This window comes from Chroicocephalus ridibundus, chromosome 5, assembly GCF_963924245.1.
Source record: "Chroicocephalus ridibundus chromosome 5, bChrRid1.1, whole genome shotgun sequence".
NCBI classification, from domain to species: Eukaryota; Metazoa; Chordata; class Aves; order Charadriiformes; family Laridae; genus Chroicocephalus; species Chroicocephalus ridibundus.
In genome coordinates, this window is record NC_086288.1 from 3,869,927 (window position 1) to 3,885,778 (window position 15,852).

The 15,852-nt window shown below is 38.6% G+C and overlaps 1 protein-coding gene across 2 annotated transcripts in view; it reads right to left on the minus strand.

Moving 5' to 3' along the window:
• LOC134516347 (bifunctional heparan sulfate N-deacetylase/N-sulfotransferase 3) overlaps positions 1–15,852 on the minus strand; it is a 71,938-nt gene that overhangs the window by 19,972 nt on the left and 36,114 nt on the right. For both annotated transcript variants that reach the window (XM_063336438.1, XM_063336436.1), the window contains exons 4-6: positions 14,819–14,973; positions 11,362–11,547; positions 8,508–8,636 (exon numbers count right to left, since the gene is read on the minus strand). In XM_063336438.1, the coding sequence (XP_063192508.1) occupies positions 8,508–8,636; positions 11,362–11,547; positions 14,819–14,973 (470 nt within the window). The remainder of the gene's footprint in view (positions 1–8,507; positions 8,637–11,361; positions 11,548–14,818; positions 14,974–15,852) is intronic.

The window sequence follows — 15,852 nt, forward strand, 5'->3', positions numbered from 1 at the left end:
GTGTGGAAGGACGGACACTGGTATCATTCCCCTTCCATTTGCAGGTGTGCAGTCTCACACCAAGACAAAACGCAGTTACCTTCCACACTGAGTTATTCTGGAATTTTGCCTTCCATGTTGAGTTATGATGCTTTGTTTTGTTGTATCATACCACATTCTGTTTCCCGCAAACAAGTTCTAACTAATACGAACGATTACTCTTTCTGTGCCAGCTAATAGCTAGCATGCCATGTTATTAAAGATTTATTCTCTTAAAACCACTGATCAGGAGACATAAAAGGAATCCTTTGTGGGCTTCTCAGAAGACTAGATCTAGTAAATAACACTATTTATTCAATAATCTTGCACCTCTGGGAAATGCTATAAAATATTAAGTAGAGATTCCTATATTCCTTTACTCCTTCTTCCAAAGGGGAGCAGCTGTGAATGGATTTATATTTACTCTAACAAGCATTTTAGCCTCCCTTTTAGTTAAAAAGAGCTTATTTGATTTTATTATTCCCAGCCCTCTTCTAAAGTAATTTCTTTCAGGGCATCTACGCATTTTCTTCATCTCAGTGCAAGAAGGATCACCCTTTTTAGCTGTTCCTCATAAACAAACTATCATCTTGGTCGCACTTCAATGCATACTCTCCACAGGATTTAATATCTTTCACGAGGGGACTGAAATGGAATGCAGACAATTTTTAAAACGATGGCTTAGGACTAAATCTGGCCTCTGGGCAGCAGCTCCTTTCTTGCTCCCACACATCTTTGACCGGAGCAGCAAAGGTGCTTTACTCGGCCTTCTCACAGAGCCTTACAGGCAGCTCTATGACCCGCTCCTTTCACCTTCTCCTCACCATTTCTGCACTCCTCCTTCCCCACAATGAAAAGCCAGAGGGCTGTTTCTGTTTTGCTCTCCTTCCCAATTCCTGGTTTTATTTGGGATTCTGACTAGTACTGCAGAGATGGAGGGAAATGAGGACAAGCACTCTGGAGAAACAGCTTTTATCTTTTTGAATGCTCATTCTGGGCTGCATATTTCCTTACTACAACATTTCCCAATTAGAGGCAATAGCTTCTAGGTCAACAAATTAGAGTTGAGACTGAGATTGCTATTAAATTACATGTATCAGGAAAAGATGAACCAGCATGATCTAATTTATGCATCAAGAACAGAGAAAACAATAGATGCTTGACAAACAATTTACACAAAATGAAAAAAAAAACCAAGCAACAAGTTACCCAGGTTCTAGCAATGGATGTTATTTTGTCAGGGTGGATATTTAAAAAAAATATTCATTACTACAAAATCAACAGCATTAGGATGCTGCACCTATTAAAATTATACAATAAGGATACCACTAACTAAGCTTCTACAGTCCTGATAGCAGTTATTGTTTTCCTGACAAAACCAGCGGTGCCCGTCTCCCAAAGGAACGGCATTACCCTTTCATTCCCAAGCGCGGGAAGCCCCTCTTACGGCTGCTGGCTTGTGCCATGTTTGCGTTCCTGGCTTCTTCCCCCTGGAGTCAAGGGGTCTCTTATTTTTGGAAAGACAGGGATGAGAAGAACCATTTAAGGATAGTGGGAAAGACCTTTTTGTTTGTTTGTTTTTACCTTACCAAGCTTCCTGGTATTCTCTACATTGGAAGAGAAATGATTTACGTTGAGCAAGACTAGCTGCTCTGATAGAAAACAACAGAGGGGATCTATCTGTGTCTGGCACTCTGCAGACGTTCCCACTCCTTTCCATATATCCTGATAAGCAAAATGTACCTTGCTTCATATTCAAACCCTATTTTACACAATCATTTTGCAGATGAATAGGGTGCACTTACAACTCACTATTATTCTTTTTCATACTCCTTTCCTGTTTATACCTCCCTTAATGGTGTATCGCATCAGGAGGACTTTGATTTGGTTTTGGTTGCAGTAATAATGCAGGAAAGAAAGAAGTGGCAATGTCTACCACAGAGTGAAACAAATTAAGCACAAAAGTCTCTAAAACAGTAAAAAGCCTGTAGAATAATAGCCCACTAAGCCAGTGGTCTCCACACTTTTTTGATCGCGCACACCTCTCAGCAAAAGTTTTTTGAGCATGCACCCCCAATGTATGGATAGTCATTTATAAATTATGTACTTCTAATGCTGAAGTTCCGGTATTTTCTTCCCACACCCAAACGGATCGTCTTGCGCACCCCCTGAGGCGCACACACCCCAGTTTGGAGACCTCTGCACTAAGCTGTCAGGATCAGAGCGTAACCAAGAGCAGAGAGAAGACTCTTTCAGAGGACATCGGGACCCCTTTGGAAAGCATTGGGGAAGTGGAGGGAGGACTCAGACTTGCAGGGACATTGATGTTGTTAAAACAGATTTAGTATTTTGGCATGTCAAATCCGGAACTAGAAGAGTTGGCATAAGAAAATATTGCTAATAACCATTTCTTATGAACTGGGCACGTCTTTCATTTTTTTACCATATATAAATCTATTGCAGGCAATCCAACTTGAATAAATTCGTACTATTGAACCAGCCATCAAGATAGTTTTGTCACGGGCACTGTGTCACCCTCCAGTTTGTGCAAAAACACTAAAAAGCAGCATTGAGGCCTCCCAACTTAATGAAGGTAAGCACAACACTTTAAGATGAAGTTAAATTATGATTGACAATTAATTAGGCAATCGCTGCTAGGCACTAGAAGCAGATGCATTACCAATTTAGTATATTGCTGATATTTTAGCTACTGAACAAATGTTTACAGGCCACAAGAGTACGTCTAACTCTCAGAACGCCTATATTCCAATTAATTTGGCATTGTGCACACTCTGTTTGCAGTTCTGATATTGTCTCCGTGCTACGCAGAAGAGTTTTGTTTCATGTATTCAGAGACTCAGTAACAGCTGGTTTTGCTCCATTAGACTAACAAAGCGATAGAATAATGAATTAGATTGCAGTCTATGTTCAAATATGTATTTTTAATAGTTGAAAGATATTCCTTTTAGACCTGTATGCTACCAGAAAAGCTGTGTTCAATTCCACCGGAGAGAGATTCCAGCTTGCAACTCCCTTTTTTGTTCGGAGGCTGTTTCACAGCTGCCATTGATCCGTCCACTTGCAAAGACGGCAAGCCAACTGCTTGAATTTGATTTACATAGCAGTGTCTCCACTATAAACATAATGGAGCCAGAGAAGATTTATAAGATCAAACAAAATTACGTATTTGGTGCAGTTCTGAGTTATTAATCTGACAGTCGGGAAACCTGAGTTTATTTTCAGCTGTTGCACAAACTTTTTTTGCCTTTCTCTGTAAATTGCTCACCACCCTTGTGACTCAGTTTCCCAACTGGCAATACCGTTCAAAAGACTGGCTTCACTAATAGCGGTAAGCCACTTGTACAGGGCTTTCCAGTTGAGAATTCTGAAGGAGGGAAAAGTTTTCTTATTGCCCACTATTTCAATGCATTTATTGTACACCGTTACAAGGAATCACCTCGAATTAGATAGCTAATCCCATCTTTTCCGTGTTGCCTATTCATTTAGGGTTGTTTCTTATTTTGTCTATTCCATCCACAAAATACCCAGACTCTGGCTTTTCTGGGTGGGTTCTGAAGAACATGTAAGAAGGCAAGGAATACTTGTATTTTGCAGTCAACCAAAACGCTAGGCAAAACTGACTTCCCCCTGCCCCAATTCATGGCAACTCCCCAAAGTATTGTTGGGGTTCCCAAGAGTTTCTAAAACGTGCATGAGAGGACAGGGAAGAGATGAAACTGCTGCCTTTCTCGCTCACGCATAACACGGGCCAAGCCTGCCGAGGTGAATCAGCCCCGTGGAGAGGCCAGGTTGTGCTCCTAACGGTGCTGCTGTGGGATCCTGATAACGAACCACACACATCAGAGCTCAGGGAGGTACCTGCACATCCGCACACTTCTCAACATATTTGTCACCTTTCCTGTCACTCACACTCAGTACAATTAAATGTGAGGTTGTGCAAAGCAGGAAGAGTTGACCCTGAATGCCTTTGGTTTTGTATTTTCCTCTGCATTCCCAAAGCCTGACTATTCATCTTGTTCAGGGTCACATTAAGATACAGTAGGTTCTGCTGATGCTCATATAAATCCTCTCATTTTCAGTCCTAAAGGAGATAATTTCTCCCTTGCTGCAAGTCAATTAGCTTAATAACAGCTCTACTCACTGTAACTTGGGAGAGGTAAAAATTAGAGGAAAATAATATTTAGAACTGAATGCACACAAAGATTACAATTATTTTAAGATCAATCAGACCCAGGGCCTAAACCATTAACAGTCTTCCCTCTTGATCGGTACTGCTGTTACTGTACAGAGAATACACAGCTGGCTACACAGTCGTTTCATTGTTGGGCTGTCAACCATTTGAAGGCTTTCACCAAATTCCTCTCCACAGGGCATTTTCCTTTGCTTTAGATCTGTAGACACATAGTACTTTGTAAGGAAGTGCATGCATGTAAGTGCGTGTAATGCAATTCCTGTATTTTGTTCTATTTGTTTTTCTTGGGGGCAGAAAAGGTAAAGAAGATTTTAATGAACCATTGTTTTCCCTTAAACATTCATCTTGGAGGATAGCAAAGCTCCCAATCTGTATCTTCCACCGTTTAAAGGACATTTTAGGACTGGGTAATGCGTGCCTTATACAAAGCTAAACTGAGACACCTTAACTTTTACTGATGCTCCTGGAAAAGGAGAAGCATGCAATACTGTTTACAAACTCACAGAGAGGAACCTTTCTCTTCTGTTGCTGGGATATAACGTGCTGTTCGCAATAACGCCTTTTTAAATTGGCTTAACTATAAGCAAGTTTTTCATAGAAGAGTGTACTCATTTTCCTATTTTCTGCGTAGCACAGAGTAAGCTAACAGATCATTTGTGTCAACTGAGGTTGCTGGCCATGCAGTCTCAAGGAGAACAAAAGCTGTTCCACATGTTTGCCTCTTACTCGGTAGCCTCCATCAGCCCGCTGGGACAGGTGAATGAATTTCAAGCGTTCATCTGACAACAGCTGCTCTAACAGCTCATCTCTAATAGCCGCTCTCAGGAAAGAACACGCACAACACTAGAGAAGGTGCTGCAATTGCAGTGCTATCCTTAGTAGGATCCTGTTCCAGTCACAAATTTTACTTTTCCTGGAAAGATGAAGGGTGCGCAGCCTTTACATTCGTGCATTATCGTAACATGCGTAACTTATTCACCAAGTCAGTCAGATTTGTTAAGTTCCTCCTAATGACTCAGTTAATCAAGTTTTGGTACTTAAATCCATTGCAACACATGTGCAAGCTAAAAGAAGCTCGTTTGTAACCGAGGTGTCTGGAAGCTTTATTACATGAGTACTTTTTGAACTGTTCTGGTCTCAGTTCTTACTTAGCCTATTTTACCGTACATGTTCCACACCGACTACCTACAGAAAAAATGGCTATGGCACAGACAGGTAACTACTACAGAAATATTTTCATAAAGCAGCAATATGCACGTTCCTAGTTGCAGATGAAGAAAATATATAGCGGCAGACAGAAAGAAATATTCAAATAGTTTTTATAAAGGCATTTTCAGTTCAGCTATGTTTAGTCTGGCTTGGTTCTTAGGTATAATTCTTTTCAGAGTGGTTCAGAAGTACTGGTAAGAGTCTTGTCAGTGTTGATAGATACTTACTAGTAAACTTGACAAGAAATGATACAGCGGACGGCAGTGTCTATACCTAGCTCATCATTAGATATAGCTCAAAGTCTAATTGCTTACTACCTTCGTCACTTACAAGACATATTTAGGAGACTGGTACAATTTCCTTCTAAGAGAAGTTAAACAGAAATTTGTTTTATTAATACTCACTGAATATTGCAGAGAGATGAATCTGCATTAATCAAAGACTCTAACAAGTTTATCAGGAAAAACACTTGCTAAGAGGTTTTAAAGTTAGTACAGTGCTAGCAGAAAAAGTTCACCGTGCGAAGTAATAAAACAGAGCGCTGTCTGATTGGATACTTATCACTAAAGACTTCTACAATCCATGTTTTCCTTGTAGCTTTGCCACAGAATTCCCTGGATAAACTAGTGCAAGTCACACAACCTCCCTCTAAGTCCATTATCCGACCAATAATGTGGGGAAAATAATGCCAGGATACTAATGGTACAGGGCTGATGAAGGCTTTTTTTTCTTTTCCCCCTCTTTTTTTTCTTTTTTTTCTGTAAAACATTTTGTGCAAGATCCTGATACAGTATGATCTTGCCTAAGGGCCGCTGAAGTCATCAAGATCTTTAACAGCAGACAGACATACGAAATAGTACTGAAAAAGTAGATGGTGTGTCGTATTACTACTTTGGCTCTTTTCCAGCTTGGTGGCACTTCAGCGTTCTAGAAGCCTTATGAACACAACAGGCACAGCTGTCAAGATCACTTTACAGCCACCATCAGATCGCAATCAAACCAGCAGCTGGGGGATATAAACGCATACCGCATAAATACAGCGCACCAGCCACAAGATTAGCTACTCCAACAAACCAATTCTTAGTTCCTATATAAAATACAACCAGCAGAGATCACTTGCAGAGCAGGATTTCCTGATGCTTTTCTTACCTGCAGGACTTCTGACTGCACAACACCCTGGGAACAGGGCAATCATGCTGGTTCTCACGTGAAAAGCTCACAGCTGCGCATACGGTCCTGTGTTTTCTTGTGGTTTATTCCGCAGATTGCGGTCAATCTAGCATACTCTAAGGAAGCAGAGCCTCCCTTGTGAATAGCTACCATTACACAGCCAAACCACAAAGAAATTTTGGGCTTTATTCTTAGAGGCATTTATTTCAGCGTAGGGTACTCAGTTTCTACAGCCTGAACCTCATAACTTACACCTCAGAAACTGTAACAAACTATATTCATTTAAGATCAGTCATCCAAATTAAACCAGGAAATGGAATGGAGGACTTTGTTAGGATTTACATTCAATTTACACACACATTTTCCATTTTTTGGAAACTAAGTATTTATTTACTCATTACCGAGAATATTATTTAGCTGACATTGTAGTGACTCCCACGTAATGTTTCTTCTTAGTTTTGCATCAGTGAAAAATAACGTTTAGAAAATGCCTCAAACCAGAATTTTTGCATCCTCTGAAAAACTGGGTCTTTCACATTAGGAAATCCCCGCAATTTTGATGACAACACAGCAAAGCTTATGAAATCCAAAATGCCACTTCATAATTAGACAAATTCCTAAAGCTACTTAGCTTTCATTTTGATGCCTAATCTTTGCCCAACTCTCACTTGCAAATGATGGTATAAATACATGTAATACTTAAAAACCACAAAAGATGCAAACCCTAATCTTTAAATTGATTACATGCCAGGCTAATGCTTAGAACTTTAGAAACTGTTTATAACCAGATATTTAAAACCAGACGCATCATCTTTTCAAAGGCATTCCTTAAAAGGACTGCAACTAATATTCATTTATGGTTGTATTTAGAAAATTGACATTTAACTTCTATTCTTTTAGCCTACATTGTATTGCGGATATCACATTTCTCAGAATCAGGTGATTACACAGTCTGCATTGCAACGCATAAATTGAAGACCTAATTGTAATACAGAAAAAGGCATTACTGTATTCACAATCAAGGATGTTAGGCAGGCATGATCAAACTTCTACGATTATTACCAACAATCATGATCATTTCACTGCTTATTTTGTCTTCCTCTCCCTTCTCTTCAGCCCTTTAACTTGAAAGGCTTATGCCTCAAGCAACCACATTAAATTTTGCTGTTTCACTACTGTTGTAAGACAGCAAAATAGTTTTTGGCTAAGTTGTGGCTGCGTTTCAATACGGAATGCAGTTTGCCCTGACTCAAAATGTTACTATACATTTTCCTCTAAGTCTCATTTGTTAAGCTAGTAACTCTTAGTTAAAATCCATATATTGCTAAAGCATTGCTATGGTACCAATACCCTCCATCCAAGGAATCTTCCAGGTCTCACCTCTGTTAACATGCTGCGCCTGAAATGATATATAATATCAAAGTCAGGACTGGGACTACTGCCATCCTCTAGAAGGGAGACCATATGTGTGCTGAGGAAGTGAAGTTTTTATTTCCTAATTCTGCTACGTGCACACGAAAAAGGAGAACAAAACACAGTAACTGCTCTCAAATAACAAAAACTACAGGGTGAAAGCATCTGAGGCTTGAAAAATAGACCTGCATATAAATTGCTGAAGGAGCTGACAGAAGCTTTTTTCCTTTGGACTTCCAATTAAATTATGGATGATTTAAAAAAGGCACAAAAATATTTAGGCTATTATTCTAAAGGATTTGACCAGAAACACGTTTAATTCCCTTTGGTGTTCTGAAAAAATAAGTTCAGGGATTACATTTGTATAAGACAGGTAAATTTTATTTATGTTTCATTTGGACGTCAGATCAAAAACTCACCTAAAAGCTTGTCTAAAAGGTTGGTTTTGATGTGACCGACCTAATCCCATGTACCCTGTACTTACTGGATTGAGAACCACCGTGAAGAACAACTCTCCTCCTTGAATACTTTTGTCTAGTTCCTTTGGACCTCCAGGATACTCTTTGTAGAAAATTGTGTGGGTGAATAAGCCACAGGTTTGCCTAGGAAGCACCTGAGTTTATTTAAAAAAAAAAAAAATAAAAAAAAATCAATAAAGATTCAAGAGAAGTTCACAAATCAAAAATGTTTATACCTTTAATGAGATAATAAATGCCAGATAGGTAACACCTAACTGATAATGTTCCTTTGTGATAATTGCTGGGTAGATTTGGCATCACAACTTTGCCAGAAGTCAATAATGATCTACTTGAATTAATACACTGGCAGATCAATAAATAGTGCTTACTGAAAGAAACACCATTTTTATTATCAGTGAAATCATAACATCCAAAAATTCATAACATTTTTTTTGAAACTGGAAACTGATTGCAATCAGTAAGTTACAATTCATCAACCTCGTCAAACTAATTTTGCCCATTAGACCTGATCCTAAAACCACGTATTTGAAGTCTGGTCATCAAAGATGATTCTAAAATTTTAAAATAATTTGAAAAATAATCTGAAATATTATCGGTCCGTATTGTATTAATCAGTTCCACTTTTTATTTGAACGATGGCTTTGTTGTAAATTTAAATTGGAATTTAAAAGTCAATTGTCTTTTTTTTGGCTTAGGCATCACCAGCAATAATAATTCTACAATGACATATGATAAATTTTGCTGATAAAGCTCACATTATAAGAAATACTTGTTTATCATCCAACTGTGCTAGCTTTGTAAGACCAGTTACGATAAAAAGTAGCATAAGCAAAAGTATTTTTAAAAACATGTAAGTATCAAGTCTTTTGAACAGGAAGAAGCAATAAATGCAGCCAGGTTTTCCAGTAGAGCTTCAAAATATTTTCTATCAACTTCAGAAAATAGTTCGCCGGAGAGTATTTCAATTATGTCTACTTTTTATGGAAAATCAACAGCTGAGTACTGATGCTCATGCATAATTCTTAAACTGTGATTGTCCTCAAACATTTTAGTCCAAATTAGAACATTTATTATATGGTATCTCAAACTATTAAAGCATACAAATGCCTTACTTGACATAGGCTGTGGTTTTGCAGGTACTCTTTATTTCTTGTAGTTTCATTTCTCAACATCTTTTTTTGTAGTGTAAAGGATACTGTGACCACAGATGATAAATTCTGTGTTGTCAGAGAATGTATGGAATTTGTACGTTTGCTATAAACTTGCATATGCTTTTTAAAAACCTTTGGATTGCACTGATGAAATATGAGAACAATTCTTCACAGAGGCAGGGAATGAAGCTGTGCTGGATGGGAAATGCTCTGGCACATCTTCTATAATGATTTTATTACTGAATGTATTCATCACTATAAGCCTGCAGATGTAAAATATTAATGCATTTTGCCCTGGAGAACTGAAAGCGCGAGACTCCCAAAACAGGTGGTTTTATATGACTGTTCTTGGAAATAGATTTTTGGCCCCAGTGTCCTTGTGTTAAATCTCATTACGTGTCTTCAAATGACATGTTTTTACAAAAATTTATGAAAGAGATTTTTGAAGATTCAGAGAGTCCGTCAGTCTTCCTCAAATGCTTCACGCCCCCTGAGCATACCCACAAACCCATTATTTTACAGGCAGCTATCGCTTTGAGGAGAACAAACTGTAGCTCAAATCTGTCCAGTGTCAATTTTTTTCCTGGATGTCTGGAATTCGTTTTAGTTTGCTTCATCCAAAAATAGATCGAAACTTTTAAAAATTATTATTTTGCTTAGAAAGGCAGTATCCATGGCAACCCGAGGACAATACCAGAATTCTGTTACAAGCTAAGTGGCGGTCTTGAGCTAAGGCACTGGACCCTCCAGAACTGCTTGTTGCAGCCAGAAGCATAACACGGTACACAGAGTAGGATCTTTCCCATTCACCACTCTCCTAGGCGCTCCAAAGGAGAGTTACTCGAGAACATACCATCAAGTATTTTGGAAAGTTGTTTTGAAACGCTTGTCAGATAATAATGACAATACGTGACTCAGAAATAGCCTACGCCCCAGTGACCAGATGGTATTAGTGTAACGCCTCCCATGTCAGTTGCGTATAACCCCCTTTGGCAAATGCTGCTGTCAGCGAACAACGCTGTGAATTGTGTAATACAGAAAAACTGCGTGAGCTGGCTTGTGATTGCCTCACAGAGCAGTTCCACAGCCTGGAGGGGAGCGTGGTGAGTGCGTGCCTGCCTTCCCTCCGGCCTTCTGAAGTGTTTGCCCTGCATCCAGACTGACGGCCTGCGCCCCGAGCCCAGCTGTGGGGCTAAGCCACAGCGCAAAGCACAGTTCACGTTTCTGTATGGCAGAAACAGCCACGCACCATTCAAATGGAAGTAAAAAAAAAAAAAAAAAAATCTATGTACCAAGATGATCCAGATTCTCAGACGGTATTAACTGGCAAAACTCCCTTGCAGTTAATGGTACTATGCAAATTTAAAACCTGTTAGAAATCTAACCCATAATATTCTGTTAAAAAATGCGAAGTTGACTTTTTCGTTGAGATCTCTGAACCCGTATTAACAGTAGGACTAGAACAGTTAACAGCCTGTTAACTGTTAATAGCGGGGTGCCTGGAGGCCACCGTCATCAGCAGTAACATCATCAGCAACAGACTGATTTTAATTAACAAGATACTGTCAAATATATCCTGCTACTTATGCATAGCAATATGCGCTTCTCACAATGCGAACTTTCAGGATACTGTGCTTTTCCACTTAAAAATAAATTTATCATAAAATGGTAGGCTGGTTGCAATATGAACATCATAAATACAACTCACCATGATATTTTTGTGGATGAAGCCTCGTCTATACCTGGCAGGCTTCAGATGTGGGTATTCTTCTGTGCTGGTAACTCTGATATTCCAGACCTTTTTCCAGGCATCGTAAAGTTGAACATGCACTGGATAGACTCCAGAATGGTGTGGAGCCACTGCATAGCCCAAATCAGTTGGAATACCATGTTCCTAAAACATAACAGAGCAATGACTGCTTTCAAAAATTTAAGAAACGCGATGTTTTGGCATTTCTCAAATTCTTTGTTTGTGAGAGATCAAGAACAGGTCTGAAATGCAAATAATGGTGATATCAAAATAAGCCGATATGTAAGGGAGATGGAAGGCAGCATGGTGAAGATGAAACACAGGATTTTAATACAAAAAGCCTTTTTTTAATAAATATTTTTATGAGTATGTAGGGAAGAGTGATATAGACGGATTTTACATTGATTTCTTCAATCTACATTAAACAGAAAGCTGCACTCGTTCAAGTTCTTGCACGGAATTTGCTCACAAACTAAGATTTTGGAGAGAATATTAGTAGCACATATTCAACACAACAGGTAGGTAGCACTTGGCAGTTACAATAACAAACGTGTGATTTCCACTACTTGTCCCTACTTGTATCGTCAGCTGAATTTCACAGAGAGTCACTGCATTTCCCCTTTAGTCGACTCGAAACATAATATCGTATTAAAAAAACAGCTTAAGCATTTCAGCGTCTTTTTAAAAAAGGAGAAAAGATAACCACTTGTAAAATTCTGAGGATAACAGGCAGATGTTGCAGACTAACCTCTTCTGTAATACGTCATCTATTTTTGCAGACTCCTGCCATTTATCTTGTTTACATACTGACCTTGCTGGTATTACCTTCTCTTGACATTTGATATATTTTCTTTCCAGTTTCTGGTTGCCAACATACTCTAATAAATTTTGACACCTTTTCTCCTTACTTTCAAGTTACTTTTCAAAGGAACAGTATATATCAGATACTTCTTTGATAGCCTGATTAGCAGCACACACTGTCCATAAGATGATGTTGTGCTGCAACGATTTAGGAAAACTGCCTTTGCAGAACCTTTGAATTCTGTTCAAGAGTTTTTTATATTGTTTGTATTTGTATGGTCATCTTCGCCATATTTTCTAGTAACACTTTGTGTGCAAAGGTAAGAGTTGTTTGATACTTGGGTCTCTTCCTTTGAATAAACAAGTTACTAAGGAATATGAAAAACTCTGTAAGTCTTATCTCAAAGAAAAAAATGAGTGTGTGACCTTAGTAAAATCATCTTTCTTCATCTTTTCTGGAGGAGGACTGGACTACTGCAGGAAACGTACTGGACTTAAAAAGCTTAAATACTCAGGATTGAATATTAGGCAAATCTGTTATAATTTAAATATGACAACTCTACTAACAGCTCAAAACAAAGCAAACTCACAAAAAGCAGGACTTGCTTCTGCTCCGAAAGAACCTAAGAAATAAGACCTTACAGATGTGAAGCCCGCAAGGGAAGAAAGCTATTTTTTCCTTATTATAGGGCTACTTTGAACGTAGTGTAATGTCATGTGTAACAGATAGGTGTGGTTTAATCACAGTTGAGAACACTAATTTTAGTATACCTAAAACAGGTGGAATTATTACTTCCCTTTAGCATAATGGGGCGTAAGATTGTACCATGCTGATGCAGCTTTTCGAACTCTCATAAGGCTGTCCCGCTCCTGGGTACGATCCAAACCCCCCGTCAGCCACCCCGCTGCACCCAAGGAGCAGGTCAGCTGCTGCTTTACAGCTGGGGGACACTATGTGTAATCTCCCAAAGCAGGAATGAGTAAGATCTGACCTATTGGTTTTACTGCGTGGGGAGATAAAGAATGGATGCGCCATCAGTTACACAGCTTTACACTATTTAATTCTATCGCAGATATTTCAGTTCCTCTTCATTTTATCTTTTCTACTTCCCTTAAGCATGCATAAACATCAGGAAGAAAAATCTTTACAGAACATGTAAGAAATTGCATTCTCTAATGTCCCATTTAATCTCCATTCAGCTATAAACAAATGTCTGATTTTTACGGGTTTTTTTCCTCAACTTTTACAATATGCAGTAATAAATACGTAATTAAAATCTTTCATTCTAATTATGAGCCTATCATCTTCAATGTATCAGCATCTCCATTATTTCTTAGTGACTGTAAATCCCAAGTTGAGCATTTCACACACAAGATACAGATTCAGTTTGATATACATGAGGCATCACCAATTTCAGCCTCTTTCAAAGAAGCAGTACACTTATCTTTGTTATTAATTTAAACGTTTTAAGCAAATGAAACCTAATGAGTAGCTTCATGTCTATACACAGCTTTGGACATAAAAAAAGTAATATAAGGTATCTGTAAGTATTAAGAGCATTGGAAGTAGTGAAGAAAACAGAAACTGACGAAGTACCTAAAACAGGATTGAATATTAATTATTCTAGTAACATACTTTAATGGTTACATACTGTAGACTAATCCCAGAGGATGTCTTAGGTGGCACCAGAACTACAAGAACTAATTTGATTTCCAGTGGAGCTTGCACAGTACACAGAATCATAGAAAAAAGAAAATGGGAATTTTGGACACAGGATTTTTAAATTTTCATGGTTCTAACTTCTACTGAAATGCGTTCTTCGAAGGAAACATGTTTTTACATTGGACCATTTCTTCAGACAAATAATACGTACTACGTATGACAGTTTGGTTTGGTTTTATTGTATGAAGTTAACTGTAGAGAAAAGGTATGTCTGTTCCTCTAGTATCCTCAGACCTAAAGATCTGGTTTTATTTTTTCTTCTGTTCTCACTGAAATATTTTTTTTTTCAGAGCTTTGCTGTGAATAAATAATTAGTAAAGGTAATGCTTTTCAAAACAAGGTTTTATAAAGCTGATCCAAAGGGCATATGTAAGATATTATTAGGTATCACTGCAGAAAAGCACCTCTGAAAATGTGGCACACTCCATTAATCCTCACGTGCAGTGTTTTCATAAAGTCATTTGACGTGTTTTGATGGAGTATTTATTCTTTCAGAAAACTTTTTTTTTCTAATCTAAACAATGGGTTATTTGGACAAAATTTTATTGAGGAAAATACTGAAATAGAAGAATTTTTATCTATATTGACTTTCCAAGATGAGAACATATTAATTCTTTATTCTGAAATAATTTTTCCATTCAAAATTTTTCATCAAGTTATTAAAAAAATAAAAATCAAACTTCAGTCGAGAAGGAAATCCGAACTGTAGAGAAACAGAATTTTCATAGCACAAAACAGAGTCATTGCAAAAAGCACTTTTTCAAAACTTTCTTATTTTTTTTTAATTCACTGAGATTAAAATAAATTCTACAAGGATTGATTTCCCAACAAAATAGGAAAAATGGTTTCTGAATACCTAAATTCAATATAAAATGCAAAAATATAACTCACTAAGGCAAATTTTTTGTTGAGGATCATCTGCTCCACCAGTGACGACTCATTGTGGAAGAGGTGAGGCTGCATGTGACTCCACATATGGGGGAACCACCAAAACTCATCTACAGACCTCAACAACAGGTCATCGCCTTCATCTTCCTCCTCAGTGCCTAGGGAGAAAAAAAAAAAATCTGAAGTAAAGTCTGTATTTTTATTGTATTCTTACAAATGTTTGAAAATATAAGAAAGAAATTAGCATAATAAAACACGACCATTTAAAGTACTGAGGATTTTAAATGTTTCCAAGTACATATTCATTTTCCTGAACTAATGTTTTCCAAGTAAAAGACTGAGGGCCCCATTTTCACAGCATCTTGAATGCACGGTACAACACTGTCCTCGCACGGATGTACTATATCAGTAACACCTGTAGCTAAGGGACAGAATCAGAGGAATTGTATACAAGACAGTTTCATACAGTGTACAAATGAAAACGTTGACAACTCTTTTCTGGTATTCCTTATCCAAAGGAAATTCACTCCCCAGACTTGTTTTCCTTTCATTACTTATGACACGTGGAAGTATTTTTTCTTCAGCAGCCTTTTCAAAATGTTACGCACGACACAATTATTTTTCTCTTCCCTGCTAATTTCTACCTTTCTGATCATGGCCTAACTCAGGAGTTCCCAGAAATCTGCATTTTGAAGAGACTTAAAGGGTGGCCGGAGCTCACAGAGACGTTTCTCAGGCCCTAGGCCTGCCTTTTTCAGACACTCTCCCGCCTGTTCCTAAGGGTGTGGGGAGGGGAACAGGCCCTGCCGCCATTTCTAACTGTGGCGCATACTAAGAGGAATTTCTCCGGCAGCAGCGTTCGTCCCCGCTGCCCTCCCACACCTCCCCTGCTGCAGCTACGCTGTGAAGAAGCCAGTGGCGGGGCCTGTCCTCGGCCCTGAGCCGGCTGCCCGCTTTCAGGCCCGTAAATCCTGCCAGCCTGCGGCAGAAGCAGCCGCACCCCAGCTACACACTGGGCCGGGCCCCTGCTCCCCCGG